At 37.7% G+C, this 14,576-nt stretch overlaps 1 protein-coding gene across 5 annotated transcripts in view; it reads left to right on the top strand.

The window, feature by feature from the left end:
* LOC110445356 (MFS-type transporter SLC18B1-like) overlaps positions 1–14,576 on the top strand; it is a 50,688-nt gene that overhangs the window by 30,069 nt on the left and 6,043 nt on the right. For 4 of the 5 annotated variants that reach the window (XM_021489918.1, XM_021489919.1, XM_021489920.1 and 1 more), the window contains exons 4-12: positions 3,917–3,990; positions 6,485–6,641; positions 7,830–7,898; positions 8,821–8,911; positions 9,991–10,136; positions 10,806–10,904; positions 11,351–11,451; positions 12,952–13,047; positions 13,355–13,429. In XM_021489918.1, the coding sequence (XP_021345593.1) occupies positions 3,917–3,990; positions 6,485–6,641; positions 7,830–7,898; positions 8,821–8,911; positions 9,991–10,136; positions 10,806–10,904; positions 11,351–11,451; positions 12,952–13,047; positions 13,355–13,429 (908 nt within the window). Of the gene's footprint in view, positions 1–3,916; positions 3,991–6,484; positions 6,642–7,829; positions 7,899–8,820; positions 8,912–9,990; positions 10,137–10,805; positions 10,905–11,350; positions 11,452–12,951; positions 13,048–13,354; positions 13,434–14,576 lie in introns of those variants that run through there. The other variant, XM_021489922.1, reaches the window with a different exon arrangement.

The following is a 14,576-nucleotide window of genomic DNA, read 5'->3' as shown; positions in this document are numbered from 1 at the left end:
TACTACCCTTTAATGAATTTAACTCTTTATATTTGATTTTGATCAAATAATGACAATTAATAATAATTGTGTTCTCACATAGATAGGCATAGTTATTTCATAAGCATTAATTAATACATACAGTCTGTATATAAACCTACACCTGTCAAGTCCATGGCTAGCCTGTGGAGTGTAGATATCACACCTCCATTCATGACTGCCCCCATGGCCACCCCTCCCCATTGTCATTGTTGGTGAAAGACTCACCAGGTAAGAAGATGGACACATTAAACACCTACATATATGAATGTTAAAAAATGTTAATAGGCAACCAAACTGCATGTATGTTTACTGTAACCCAGCATGTCAAGATTATGACTATAGATCACTATATTATATTTTAAATATATAATATCGTAATTTTGTATTAATTAGTTAAATTAAAGCTCTATATACAGTAAACCATTAATGTTTGTGTAAGAATGATAAATTAAAACATGTGTATAAGCTATTTAGGTTCATTTTTCACTCATTCTACATCATTAATTGTTACCCTTAAATTAAACAATCGCCCTCAAACAGCTAACACCATGCACCACATCCAATATTCCTCTAATGTATACCGTCAAAAGTTTCTTGTAAGCATCCAGCTATAAAAATAATGTTCATTAATACTTCCTCCTAGATAAAATCAATATATCCAACACCTATGTACAGTAAAAGTTTAATATGATTTGGGGGGATACTAATCCTATGGGGGGATACTTATCCTATGGCCAGTTTTAGTATCCGGATACTTATCCTATGAGGGATACTTATCTTATATGACACCGGTACTACAGTAAAAGACAGTACTTTGGGTTAGCACTGTCATTCCGTCAGTGCATCACTTTGTCTGGGCATATCACAATTTTTGTATTTCATACTCTGTGGAGGGCAGACATTTGTGTATATATTGGGCTTTCACTCTTTGTTCATATGTTAATGTTATTTTCTTTCAATATCTTGCCTTGATCTTTCAACAATTCTGTCTTCTTCCAAAGTACACTTCCATAATACTTAGTTCTCATCAAGAGCAGTTTGATGGAATGCAGAGTGAATAGGGAAAAATTCTGTCCTGAATCTAGTGCTGTGTAGGTATTCAAAAGTCGCCATGTTTGTTGTATAGTTTATAAGTATCTTAAGGCTCGTGACAGAGACTGAACAAAGTGTGAGTGTGTAATCTTGTTTGATGGGGTGAATAACTGTAACACCATGTAAACTGGGAACTGTATAAACTTGTTTGATGGGGTGAATAACTGTAACACCATGTAAACTGGGAACTGTATAACCTTGTCGATGTTACAGCTTCTGTTTGCTAAGCTGACGAAAATATTAAGACTTAATATGTTATTAATACTTTGATGGTAGGCAATTTTATTTGCATAAAATTTTGTGTAGCTATGCATGTGTAGCTATGCATGTGTAGCTCTGCATGCAGCAGGCGATCAGACTGCTGTCCGATCATGCAGTCTGACTGCCTGTGCCTATGTAGGCTATGTTTACATTGGTCTTTTCTTTCGGAACCTTTCTGCATTTATGTATCAACATATCTTATTACTCCCAGAAGGCTCTCGGACTTCTTCAGAAAATACATACCTAATTTGGCACTTGTCTGGTCAAAGCTGACCAATAGAGTTAAGCCAAGTTAAGATAAGGGTCCATGGCTGACCAATGTAAAGAAAGATCCCTACTGGGGAGAACCCCCATGGTCAGCATCTGATATCCCAAGCTACCGCCTCATCACTTTTAAATTCTCTGGCGAGGCGGCAGCAGCTTTGATTTTTGACCTTCTTTCTAAATTCCCACCCACCCTTACTTTCCCAATTTTTTATCTTTAATTACATTAGTTTTGTTTGTTATATTGTAGATAATGTAGAATTAGCGTAGTAGGAGGACCATAGTTTAAGTTTAAACTACGGAAACAAATAATGATACTGCTTTATTGTTATTACTGTTTTGTAATTATGTAATGCGCAATAAATCATGGTCTATGTTCACCCAAACCAATTTGTATGTTGTTCTTTGCCATAACATGTACATGAGATTGGATTAATCCAGATGTTTCACCCTGGGGTAGAATTCCCCTGTCCCCTGTACCTACACTATATTATTACTACTGTATGAAAAAGTGGTTTTATAAACATATACCAACCAGACTGTTAACGTTTTTAGCACGTTTGGGTTGGAATTAAATATAGCATGTGTGGATATATATATATATATATATATATAACTTATAAATACCAATATTGTTTGCGATGTCTGCATGTCTGGCAGGAAAACTATATGGACAAACATTTTTTTTTTTTTGTACTTGAAGTACATTTTTTGATTTATAGATATATATATGCAGACAAATTTCGGCAAGAGTAAAACTATTAATACCACCTTAATGTGTTGGTAAAAAACTAATCTTTCCTTTATTTACAACAATCGTCAAACAAGCCTGTGTGCTATCCACTGTGCCATACGACCATTCCTTGTTGTATTTTACTGAAACAGAGTTTTATCTCACGGTTGGTTTAAACATATTTGTATTGCCTTGAAAATGACAAAAAGGATTCGGCACAAGTTCTTACAACTTAATTAGGCCCTCTCCTAACTTAAATACATTTTACATACATCATAGCTGTCTGTCTTCACATGAACATTTCAATTTTTTTTTTTTTTAAATTTTAGTTGAATGACAAAATAGGTTGTTGACGACTGTTTCTCTGTACCCTGACCTACTCATAGAGAATTAACCGAGGTTTTCACACAGATAAAGGAAAATTATTCTTCGAACATGATGTAATTGTTGTAAATAATATAATTATATTAAAGAAATCCTAAATCGTCACCTGACAGTCTAAAACTCTCAATTGACCCAGATCAGTGATGTAATTTTACCAAACGCGCGTCATCAACAAGGCCAAATGTAAACATCGCGGCGCGAGGTATCAATAACGTTATATATAACAACAACATATAGATAGGAATACTACACTTGCATCATACATGACTTTTGAAAACAATTATTTACGTATAGAATTGCTGTCTTGTCCGCTAGTTGAGTCCGACATGGCACATGACGGCGTGCTATTGTTGTTATCTTCACTGCCTCACTTTCGAAACAACCACGTGACATATATAAATAGATCTGCGCTAAATTTACGCGGGACTTCCCCGAGATTTCAGTGGTCAAAACTGGACATTGCAAGCAGAACTCAACCATCAGATTACCGTGGTATAACTTTTGGAAGGCCAGAGAACGCATTTAGACCCACTTATTTTGTAATTTTTTCCACGACCAGCCCCTTTAAAGTTCTCTTATTGAAGCTAAGACCATATCCCTATCTGTTGGCATTGATATTGAGACTATGTATTAGCTGGATTTTGCCAAGTACTTACCCACTAGCCTTAAACACAGCTAAGGTTCAACCCTTGAGGTCATTGAAGCATGCAATTTCCAAAGGAAAGTCTTTATGTCTATCCAGGCAACTCCAATTAACCATGAAGAGTATAAAATGGTCTGGGTGGGTGCTACATTGTCTGTTCTAATACATCCATGATTCTAATGAGGTGATTAGAGAAATGACATTGTAAGCCCGGTCCTTCAGCAAAATGTAATACCATTATACTTCAAACCTCTCATATAGGAATGCACACATATGGAGGTACAAATGTATTAGCAAGGTGACTTAGGACCAAAAGCTGCCTGAAAAGACAACTTCTGCAAGGACTTGATATTGTATTGAATATTTAAATCAATTGTATGAATTGTATATTTTTGTCTTGTAAACTCAACTGACTTAGAGAGGTCAATATTAGTAACATCAAATATCATAAAAAGTGAGAAATAAAAATACATATATAAGAATTAGATGACTTATATAGTGGTCTTCATACTTTGTAGATCCCCATTGTTGGTCTCAAGTTTATGTACCTGTCTGGGACCTTTATCAGTGGAGGATGCACAATCCTGTTTGGGTAAGTACCACAAGTTACCATAACATCTGTCTGGGACCTTTTTAAGTGGAGGGTGCACAATCATGTTTGGGTAAGTACCACAAGTTACCATAACAACTGTCTGGGACCTTTATAAGTGGAGGGTGCACAATCCTGTTTGGGTAAGTACCACAAGTTACCATAACAACTGTCTGGGACCTTTATAAGTGGAGGGTGCACAATCCTGTTTGGGTAAGTACCACAAGTTACCATAACAACTGTCTGGGACCTTTATAAGTGGAGGGTGCACAATCCTGTTTGGGTAAGTACCACAAGTTACCATAACAACTGTCTGGGACCTTTATAAGTGGAGGGTGCACAATCCTGTTTGGGTAAGTACCACAAGTTACCATAACAACTGTCTGGGACCTTTATAAGTGGAGGGTGCACAATCCTGTTTGGGTAAGTACCACAAGTTACCATAACAACTGTCTGGGACCTTTATAAGTGGAGGGTGCACAATCCTGTTTGGGTAAGTACCACAAGTTACCATAACAACTGTCTGGGACCTTTATAAGTGGAGGGTGCACAATCCTGTTTGGGTAAGTACCACAAGTTACCATAACAACTGTCTGGGACCTTTATAAGTGGAGGGTGCACAATCCTGTTTGGGTAAGTACCACAAGTTACCATAACAACTGTCTGGGACCTTTATAAGTGGAGGGTGCACAATCCTGTTTGGGTAAGTACCACAAGTTACCATAACAACTGTCTGGGACCTTTATAAGTGGAGGGTGCACAATCCTGTTTGGGTAAGTACCACAAGTTACCATAACAACTGTCTGGGACCTTTATAAGTGGAGGGTGCACAATCCTGTTTGGGTAAGTACCACAAGTTACCATAACAACTGTCTGGGACCTTTATAAGTGGAGGGTGCACAATCCTGTTTGGGTAAGTACCACAAGTTACCATAACAACTGTCTGGGACCTTTATAAGTGGAGGGTGCACAATCCTGTTTGGGTAAGTACCACAAGTTACCATAACAACTGTCTGGGACCTTTATAAGTGGAGGGTGCACAATCCTGTTTGGGTAAGTACCACAAGTTACCATAACAACTGTCTGGGACCTTTATAAGTGGAGGGTGCACAATCCTGTTTGGGTAAGTACCACAAGTTACCATAACAACTGTCTGGGACCTTTATAAGTGGAGGGTGCACAATCCTGTTTGGGTAAGTACCACAAGTTACCATAACAACTGTCTGGGACCTTTATAAGTGGAGGGTGCACAATCCTGTTTGGGTAAGTACCACAAGTTACCATAACAACTGTCTGGGACCTTTATAAGTGGAGGGTGCACAATCCTGTTTGGGTAAGTACCACAAGTTACCATAACAACTGTCTGGGACCTTTATAAGTGGAGGGTGCACAATCCTGTTTGGGTAAGTACCACAAGTTACCATAACAACTGTCTGGGACCTTTATAAGTGGAGGGTGCACAATCCTGTTTGGGTAAGTACCACAAGTTACCATAACAACTGTCTGGGACCTTTATAAGTGGAGGGTGCACAATCCTGTTTGGGTAAGTACCACAAGTTACCATAACAACTGTCTGGGACCTTTATAAGTGGAGGGTGCACAATCCTGTTTGGGTAAGTACCACAAGTTACCATAACAACTGTCTGGGACCTTTATAAGTGGAGGGTGCACAATCCTGTTTGGGTAAGTACCACAAGTTACCATAACAACTGTCTGGGACCTTTATAAGTGGAGGGTGCACAATCCTGTTTGGGTAAGTACCACAAGTTACCATAACAACTGTCTGGGACCTTTATAAGTGGAGGGTGCACAATCCTGTTTGGGTAAGTACCACAAGTTACCATAACAACTGTCTGGGACCTTTATAAGTGGAGGGTGCACAATCCTGTTTGGGTAAGTACCACAAGTTACCATAACAACTGTCTGGGACCTTTATAAGTGGAGGGTGCACAATCCTGTTTGGGTAAGTACCACAAATTACCATAACAACTGTCTGGGACCTTTATAAGTGGAGGGTGCACAATCCTGTTTGGGTAAGTACCACAAGTTACCATAACAACTGTCTGGGACCTTTATGAGTGGAAGGTGCACAATCCTGTTTGGGTAAGTACCACAAATTACCATAACAACTGTCTGGGACCTTTATAAGTGGAGGGTGCACAATCCTGTTTGGGTAAGTACCATATTAAGTTAACATAACAAATGTCTTGGACTTTAATTATTGGACACACATTGTCTTTTTTAGGGTAAGTAACAGGTTTCCATGGCAACTGTCTGGGACTTTCATTAGTAAAGGGTGCCCATGCATGGGCCATCCTGTTTGGAATGGAATCAGATTACCATGACAATTGGAAGGTGTGTAATCCTGTTTGGGTTACATAACATAGCATTTTCAACGAAATGAGCACATAACAAATATGGAATTTTACTGTGACGGGCAAATATTTTACTTGGCAGAAATATGTTGGTTTATAGTTTTGCTATTTGTCACTTCCAGGATGATGACCTACGTGGACGTGACAGAAGGCACTGCTGTCTTTATCACCATGTGCTTTGTACTCCGCGTTACCATGGCTCTAGGTTGCTGTGCTAACCAAACTGCCAGTTTTTCTCTGTGTGCTCAGGAGTTTAAGGATACTGTTGGAACCATATTTGTAAGTTTGTGAGTCATATGTTGTAAAAGTCATGAACGGTTTTCAGTGATGTGCAAAAGGTATGTTGAGACATTTTGTTTCTGGAAATAGAAGTTGATTGTAGAACAGTGGAACATTTTTGGGATAAAAAATTTGAGGATCTGCCAAAATGACAAATTCAATGGCCCCAAATTAACACCCCAAACACAATTTCTCATGATCAAAGCAAAAGCACTCATACACAAAACACATGGAGGCACATCCTTAACCCTTTCACAACTGTAGACCATAATGGACTTGCCCAGATAAATGTATGGTATAAAGTCTACTGAAATTACCTAGGGGTGAAATGGTTTAAATGACCTTAGCTGTTGATAGAACATTCAGCCCTGATAACCAACCCTCATGAAAAAACAATGCTGAATTTTGCTGAATTTTGCTGAGGATTTGCTGAACTGTTGCTGAAAATTTGCTGAAACTAAAATTGGATGCTGAACCATTGCTTACACAGTTTCTACAGATGCTGAATTTTGCTGAACTTAACTGAAAACTGCTGAAAACTGCTGAACTGTTCAGGTTGATGCTGAAAAATGCTGAACTGTTCAGCACTATGCTGAAAACTGCTGAACTGTTCAGGATAATGCCGAAAAATGCTGAACTGTTCATGTTAATGCTGAAAAATGCTGAACTGTTCAGGATAATGCTGAAAAATGCTGAACTGTTCTGTAAAAAAAAATCAAGCCATTATTGATTTAACTCTGTCTTTCTCAGATTAATAAGCACACTCAGTAAATGGCAGTAGATTTTATGAGAATCTTCATGTTGAATGTTGATGTATGCAATAGGAACGACAATCTTCCCTCAAATGTTGTGAATTCAAGCACAGTTTAACAGTTTGAATATATATTAGATGAAGACTGGCAAAACCAAGCACAGAAATACAGTTTTAAAGAAAAAAATGAGATCTAAACCTCACAACTTTGAAACATGTTTAATTTAATTGTTTTTTTTTATTTCATTGCCGATTGTCAAAGGATTGTAAAACATTAATTTTGTCAGAATAAATATATATAATATTTATGTCATAAAAAACTAGTTAAAACCCCGTAATATTTGTCATGTGATATGATTGCAGTGTTGGACGTACTTAGTTAGTTGTAGGTATTTTATTCCTGGTGTTACTGACACTAGGCTACTTTGTGTCCACAGGGATTAGGTGAGGTGTTTGTTGGACTCGGTTTTATGTGTGGGCCAGCCATCGGAGGGGTTCTCTATGGGGTACGTATTCACATCTTTAAAACCCATTGCTTAAATCTTTTTGCTTAAATATCAGAAGAACACAGTTTCAGAAATTAGAAAAAAGACTAGAAAAAAAATAGAAAGAGTTTGCTCTTTCAGTCGGAATCATGAGCTTTGCTTATTTAGAATGGGGGGTTATTATTCGAAGGGAGATAATTCCTGGATTTGTTCGCTGAGGTTTCATTTCAGTGATAAATGAGTACAAAGTATTATTTTAATCATGAAGGGAGATAACTCCTGTGATTTGTTCACAGAGGTTTCATTTCGGTTTTAAATGAGTACAAAATATTATTTTAATCATGAAGGGAGATAACTCCTGTGATTTGTATGCTGAGGTTTCATTTCAATGATAAATGAGTACAAAGTATTATTTTAATCATGAAGGGAGATAACTCCTGTGATTTGTATGCTGAGGTTTCATTTCAGTGATAAATGAGAACAAAGAATTATTTTAATCATAAAGGGAGATAACTCCTGTGATTTGTTCGCTGTGGTTTCATTTCGGTGATAAATGAGTACAAAATATTATTTTAATCATGAAGGGAGATAACTCCTGTGATTTTTACGCTGAGGTTTCATTTCAGTGACCGTTTACTGTGATAGGTGGTATCATATTTCTGACAGCAATAACATACTTTACTCCTGTTTACAGATGGGAGGTTACCTGTTACCGTTTACTGTGATAGGTGGTATCATATTTCTGACAACAATAACATACTTTACTCCTGTTTACAGGTGGGAGGTTTCCTGTTACTGTTTACTGTGATAGGTGGTATCATATTTCTGACAACAATAACATACTTTACTCCTGTTTACAGGTGGTAGGTTTCCTGTTACTGTTTGTTGTGATAGGTGGTATCATATTTCTGACAACAATAACATACTTTACTCCTGTTAACAGGTGGGAGGTTTCCTGTTACCGTTTACTGTGATAGGTGGTATCATATTTCTGACAACCATCCTAAACTACTGGATTGTTCCGACTGATGAATGTAAGCACAAAGTTTGCCCAAACTTCTTAAGAAAAAAGTACTTTTCATTTTTCTCATTTTTAGGTCACCTGAGCTTTGCTCAAGTGACCTATTCTAATCGCTTTCCGTCCATCATCGTCCGTCGTCCGTCGTGCGTCTTGCCTATACTTTTTACATTTTCAACTTCTTCTCAAGAACCAGTAGATGGATATTTTTCAAACTTGGTCAGAATCATCGTTGGTGAATGAGAGTATTACTTTGTAAAATTGGGATTCCTGCCCCCTCCCCAGGGGCTAGGGCGGGCCCCCAAAGGGAACATTTACCAATATTTTCAAATTATTATCCTTTGATGACATGACAAATATTGTATTTCACTTAGTTTACATGCTGATTTCCACATCACATCTAAACAATCAAATAAAGCTACCAGTACCTATGATATAACTCAGGTGACCGCTAAGGCCATTGGGCCTCTTGTTAGAGAAGTAACTTTAAAACAGGGAAGAGTTGATCCAGTAGATACTCCATGGTTTGTTAGGACACCATGATTTGAGGCTAATATTAGGACATATCTAGAACCTTTGTTGAATTGGTGTAGATTGTCCTTAATAAGGCCAAGGCTACTTGATAGGGGAAATACGGTAAATCTTAATCACTTAACCCTTTTACCCCCATGAAACTTTCGTAAACTCTACCTGACATTGATCTGGATGATTCCATTATGGTCTACAGTGGTGAAAGGGTTTAGCTCATAAATGCAACTCTACATGATTAATAGTAAGTATGAAGCATTGCTTATTCAAGGTCAGACAATTTGTGAGATGAAAGATTTGGCGTCTGCAAAGGCTTCGGAGTAGGACCAAATAGGTGTAATAATGATATATTTTAAACTTTTTTCAAGATCCAGTTTGCCAGTGTTAATCACAGGGGGAAGACACAGACTAACACCAACCCCTTATATGCTTACATAGTGACATTACATAAGCATATAGGGGGTGGGAGTTAGTCTGTGCCTTGCCCCTGTGATGTCAATCATGCTAGGTAAGAACATCAAGTGTGTTGCTTTGTATCTATTTTCGGTGATTTTCTCCTCTTTGTAGTTGTCCACCATGTGTCATCCAGTGGAGGGGTATCGCTGTTTTTGATGATCAAGTCGTACAAAACAGTGGTCAACTGTTTGACCATCACTGTTGCGGCAATAATTTGGTCGATACTGGACCCGACGCTGGAGCCTCACTTAGAGGAGGTAGAGTACCTTATTTAACAGCAAGTTTGATTGATAGGTTTTCACTACCGAGTAGTTCTGTTATCCAGCAGACGACTGGGTTCCGAATGACTGAAACAGATAGCAACATTGGACCGTCAACCTGGTCATCCTTACTATTAGATTATAGTTTTGTTTTACCATAATAAAACATATTTGCCCGAATTAATCATGTGGAACTTGGGATTTGTCCTCTTGAAACATGATAAACCTCGAAGAAACAAATAATCGTGTTTCCCTACAAAAAAGAGCAACATATATATAGTATCATACCTGAAACACCCATTGGATATTACACACCAACAAATTTGTGACATTAAATTCTTAATAATGATGTACTGTAAAAGTGGAAAATCTCATGGTGTAGACATGCTTGCATTTTTGATGTTAAGTAAATTAGTGCAAAAATATCCACAGGTAAATATGTATTTATAGGTAATGTAAACTTTTTGCTAAGGGGACAAACGCAGAAGACATGAGTTTGAGGAAGTGGGGTTTCACTGTATGTTGTTGTAAGTAATTATAGTAAATTGCGTTAAAATGAATTTATTCACATGTCCTGTAGATTTAGCTTCTATGATAATCAGTTATAGCTACAGGAGAAATATTCTTTACATTTCTTTTAGTATGACATGTTTTTTACATTGTCAGTTCAACCTGAGCTCGGAGCTGATCGGCCTCCTCTTTCTGCTGATGGCAGCTGTTTATGCAATCGCTTCACCGATTTGGGGTTGGATTTCTGACAGAGTGGTCAGTAGCTGTCAACCCTTCCTTAGTAGGGAGTTTTTACCAAAATTTACCAATCTCCCTCGAAACTCCCTCATTCAAGTCCAAACTCGCACAAAATCAAAATCTACATCCTGTGGTCAACTGATCTCCTAGTTACTGCACGGTGTGTGTAAATCAAATGAATACTTTTAGGAGTTATTTTGATAAATGGAAAGATAATTTACACAAAGCAGTGTCAGTCACATTTTACACACTTTCTCTCTCATGGGAACTGTGGACGAGGGAGATCTCCCTCACCAGAAATTTCAGAGGCCGACACCTTGGTTTGTTTGAGTATACGTTTAAATCACATCTAGTGGCAATTACAACTCCCTGATGGTTATTTTTTTGTTTGAGTATAAGTTTAAGCCACATTATAAATTTCAAATATTTCACTAATGAAAATGTAACACAATATTGTTTAACAGAAGGACAGTCGTATAATCCTTGTCTTTGGCTGTCTGATGTCGACGGGAGGAATGTTGCTGCTCGGTCCCTCTACGCTCCTAGGATTTGAAAAAGATTATAAGTAAGTGACTCTAACTCACCTGACTGACCTGATTGAACTCTATAGACATACACAGGCTCATATCTGGTGATAAGGCCATATCTGGTGATAAGGCCATATCTGGTGATAAGCCCATATATGGTAATAAGCCCATATCTGGTGATAAGCCCATGTCTGGTGATAAGCCCATATCTGGTAATAAGCCCATATCTGGTGATGGGCTTATCACCAGACTTGGGCTTATCGCCAGATATGGGCTTATTATCAGATATGGGCTTATCACCAGACTTGGGCTTATCGCCAGATATGGGCTTATTACCATATCTGGTGATAAGCCCATATCTGGTAATAAGCCCATATCTAGTAATAAGCCCATATCTGGTAATAAGCCCATATCTGGTGATAAGCCCATATCTGGTGATAAGCCCATGTCTGGTGATAAGCCCACCCCCTACTTTTGACATATTTTTATGCACAGGCCCCCTGGGCTTATCACAAGTATAATATGATGTCATGTGAAGTGAATATAAAAGTTACTTATTTTTATTCTGACTGATAACGATACTGTTACAGGTCCTATATTAAAGATTTGATTCATCTGTCCAAAGACAAGTACACTTACGCTATTGCATGTTTTCAGCCCTGCCATCCTCTCTTTTTTGTGTGCTGCACATAATACATCACTACTAAAGTGTGTTCTGACCATTCACACAGTGGGTCACCACTAGATGGTGTTTTACCATAGACATAGTAAATGTTTGACAAGCCCAAACATCTCTCAGCCATGGTTGTAGCATTGCCATATTATCATGATTTAATACATGATTATTTCTCCTTCATGTCTCAACAACTAAAAATAAATATATCATAACTTTAAAACCATGAGCCTAGCCTTATTATAACTAAAATGACCATCAATGACCTTTACTTAAATAAGTTCTACTATGACTGCCAAAGACCTTGAGTCTTAATATACACAATTAGGCTCAAGTCATTTAGTTATAACTTAAATGACTGTTTAGGACCTTTGGTCAAGTTATGACAAAAATTAATATGTCTGTGTGAATTTTGTGTATGTCAGTATTTGTTGTTTTCTTTAACCCTTTCACCCCTATGTAACTTTAGTAGACTCTACCATTTATTGATGTGGATGAGTCAATTATTGTCTACAGTGGTGAAAGGGTTAATAGCAACTAAAGGAATGTAAAAAAATAATTATGATGATGATTATGTCAAAATTGTTTATGTAAAACCGTGAAAAATAAACAATTAAATATAAAAAGTTTATATGACAAAAACTGATGTCAAGGACCTTGAGCCTGTTTTTGTACTAAAATTACTAATAAGGACCTTGGTCTGTTAATAACTAAAACTTGAAGTAAGTCTTTGTCATTGATTCATCTTCAAATGTTAACGTTAAGTAATGTAAACTAGTGAAGCTATTCATTCTGAACACCTCTAGACATATCCCATGATCATTGTTTATTATTTATGGAGTAAATCTGTTGCTGTATTTCACAGTGAACTATGGCTGAATATTGTCAGTCTCGTGATCATCGGAGTCGCTGACAGTGCTGCCATCATTCCTACTTTTGACCTCCTATTCAAAATTGCTGAGTAAGTATTTGTAAACCATTTCATTTTCATTGATGAATTTTTCAGAATTTATCTGCAAGTTGCAATGTTTTAATTTAGAAATTCATTTAAGCAAAATTTGAAATATATGTTTTGGAAAATTGTTGCTTTCAAATAAGCAGTTTATTTTTATGCAAGGAGCCATCATAAACAAAAAGAATATTTGAGAGAAATTAGAAGTAAATAAGGAAAGCATTTGATCTGATCTTGACAAAATGTACAATAATGATCAAACTTGTGGTGTGTATAATACTGTGAACACATTTGGATGTGAATTGCGTATTTTCAGAGAAAGGGGTTTTGAGAATAACATCAGTACATACAGCATCATAGCCGGACTTTGGGGGTCGATGTATGCCCTTGGGTGAGTTAAATAATGGGAAAGATTTTGTAATAGGTAAGGAAAGTAGCTTCTGAGAATAGATGAGAAATGTTTTAACTCACTTGTTAACTGACACTGAAGCTATGTTGCGTCATCCATCAATCCTTTGATCTTTGCCGTGATATTTGGCATGTAGCTGCCTGTGATCAATAGCTATCAAGTTTGTTTAATTAAACAACCTTGCATGAACCACTTTCAAGTTCACTGGGGTCAAATATGTTTAAATTTTAAAATAATTTTCATGATCCTGAGTGCATTTTGCACATTGTTAACTTGGATGCCAAGGACCCTCAATTTTGTTCAAATAGATTAACTGAACCTACATTCTTCAAAGTTATGAGAATCATGAGTCAAAAGTAATAATGATTGGCTTGTGAGGGTTTCTTTGGCTTTCTATGTGTGGTCTCTTAACACATGTTGGGCTGTAGAATGCTTCCATCATTAAATATTCAGTGAGTGATACAGGCCATTTAGACCTTTTGTGTCGTAAGAGTAAACCCCTTTCAGTATTTCTAATTCAAAGTATGTGTAACTTTTGCAAATATCATTATTAGCTCACCTGGTCTGAAGGACCAAGGTGAGCTTATGCCATACCGTGGCGTCCGTCTGTCGCCCGTCCGTCCGTCCGGCCGTCCGTCCGTCAACAATTTCTTTAAACGCCAGGATCTTCTTAACCACGCGTTGGAACTAAACTAAATTTGACTGGAAGCATCCCTAGGTGGTGGGGATTCAAAATTGTACAAATGGTGGGGCTGACCCCCCAGGGGGCTGAGGGGCGGGGTCAAAAGGGGTCAATTTGCCCATATTGCTTTAAGCGACTTCTTCTCTGGAACTAAGAAGTGGATATCAACCATATTTGACTGGAAGCATCCCTAGGTGATGGTGATTAAAAATTGTACAAACGGTGGGGCTGACTCCCCAGGGGGCTAAGGGGCGGGGCCAAAAGGGGGCCATTTGGCTATATTGCTACAAACGACTTCTTCTGTAGAACTGTGCACTGGATATCAATCATATTTGATCAAAAGCATTCCTGGGAGGCAGGGATTTAAAATTGTACAAATGGTGTGGCTGACCCCCCAGGGGGCTGAGGGGCAGGGCCAAAAAGGGTATTTGGCTATACTGCTTTAAG

The sequence above is a fragment of the Mizuhopecten yessoensis genome, unplaced genomic scaffold, assembly GCF_002113885.1.
Source record: "Mizuhopecten yessoensis strain PY_sf001 unplaced genomic scaffold, ASM211388v2 scaffold2249, whole genome shotgun sequence".
Taxonomy (NCBI): domain Eukaryota; kingdom Metazoa; phylum Mollusca; class Bivalvia; order Pectinida; family Pectinidae; genus Mizuhopecten; species Mizuhopecten yessoensis.
This window is presented reverse-complemented; position numbering and strand designations above follow the sequence as displayed.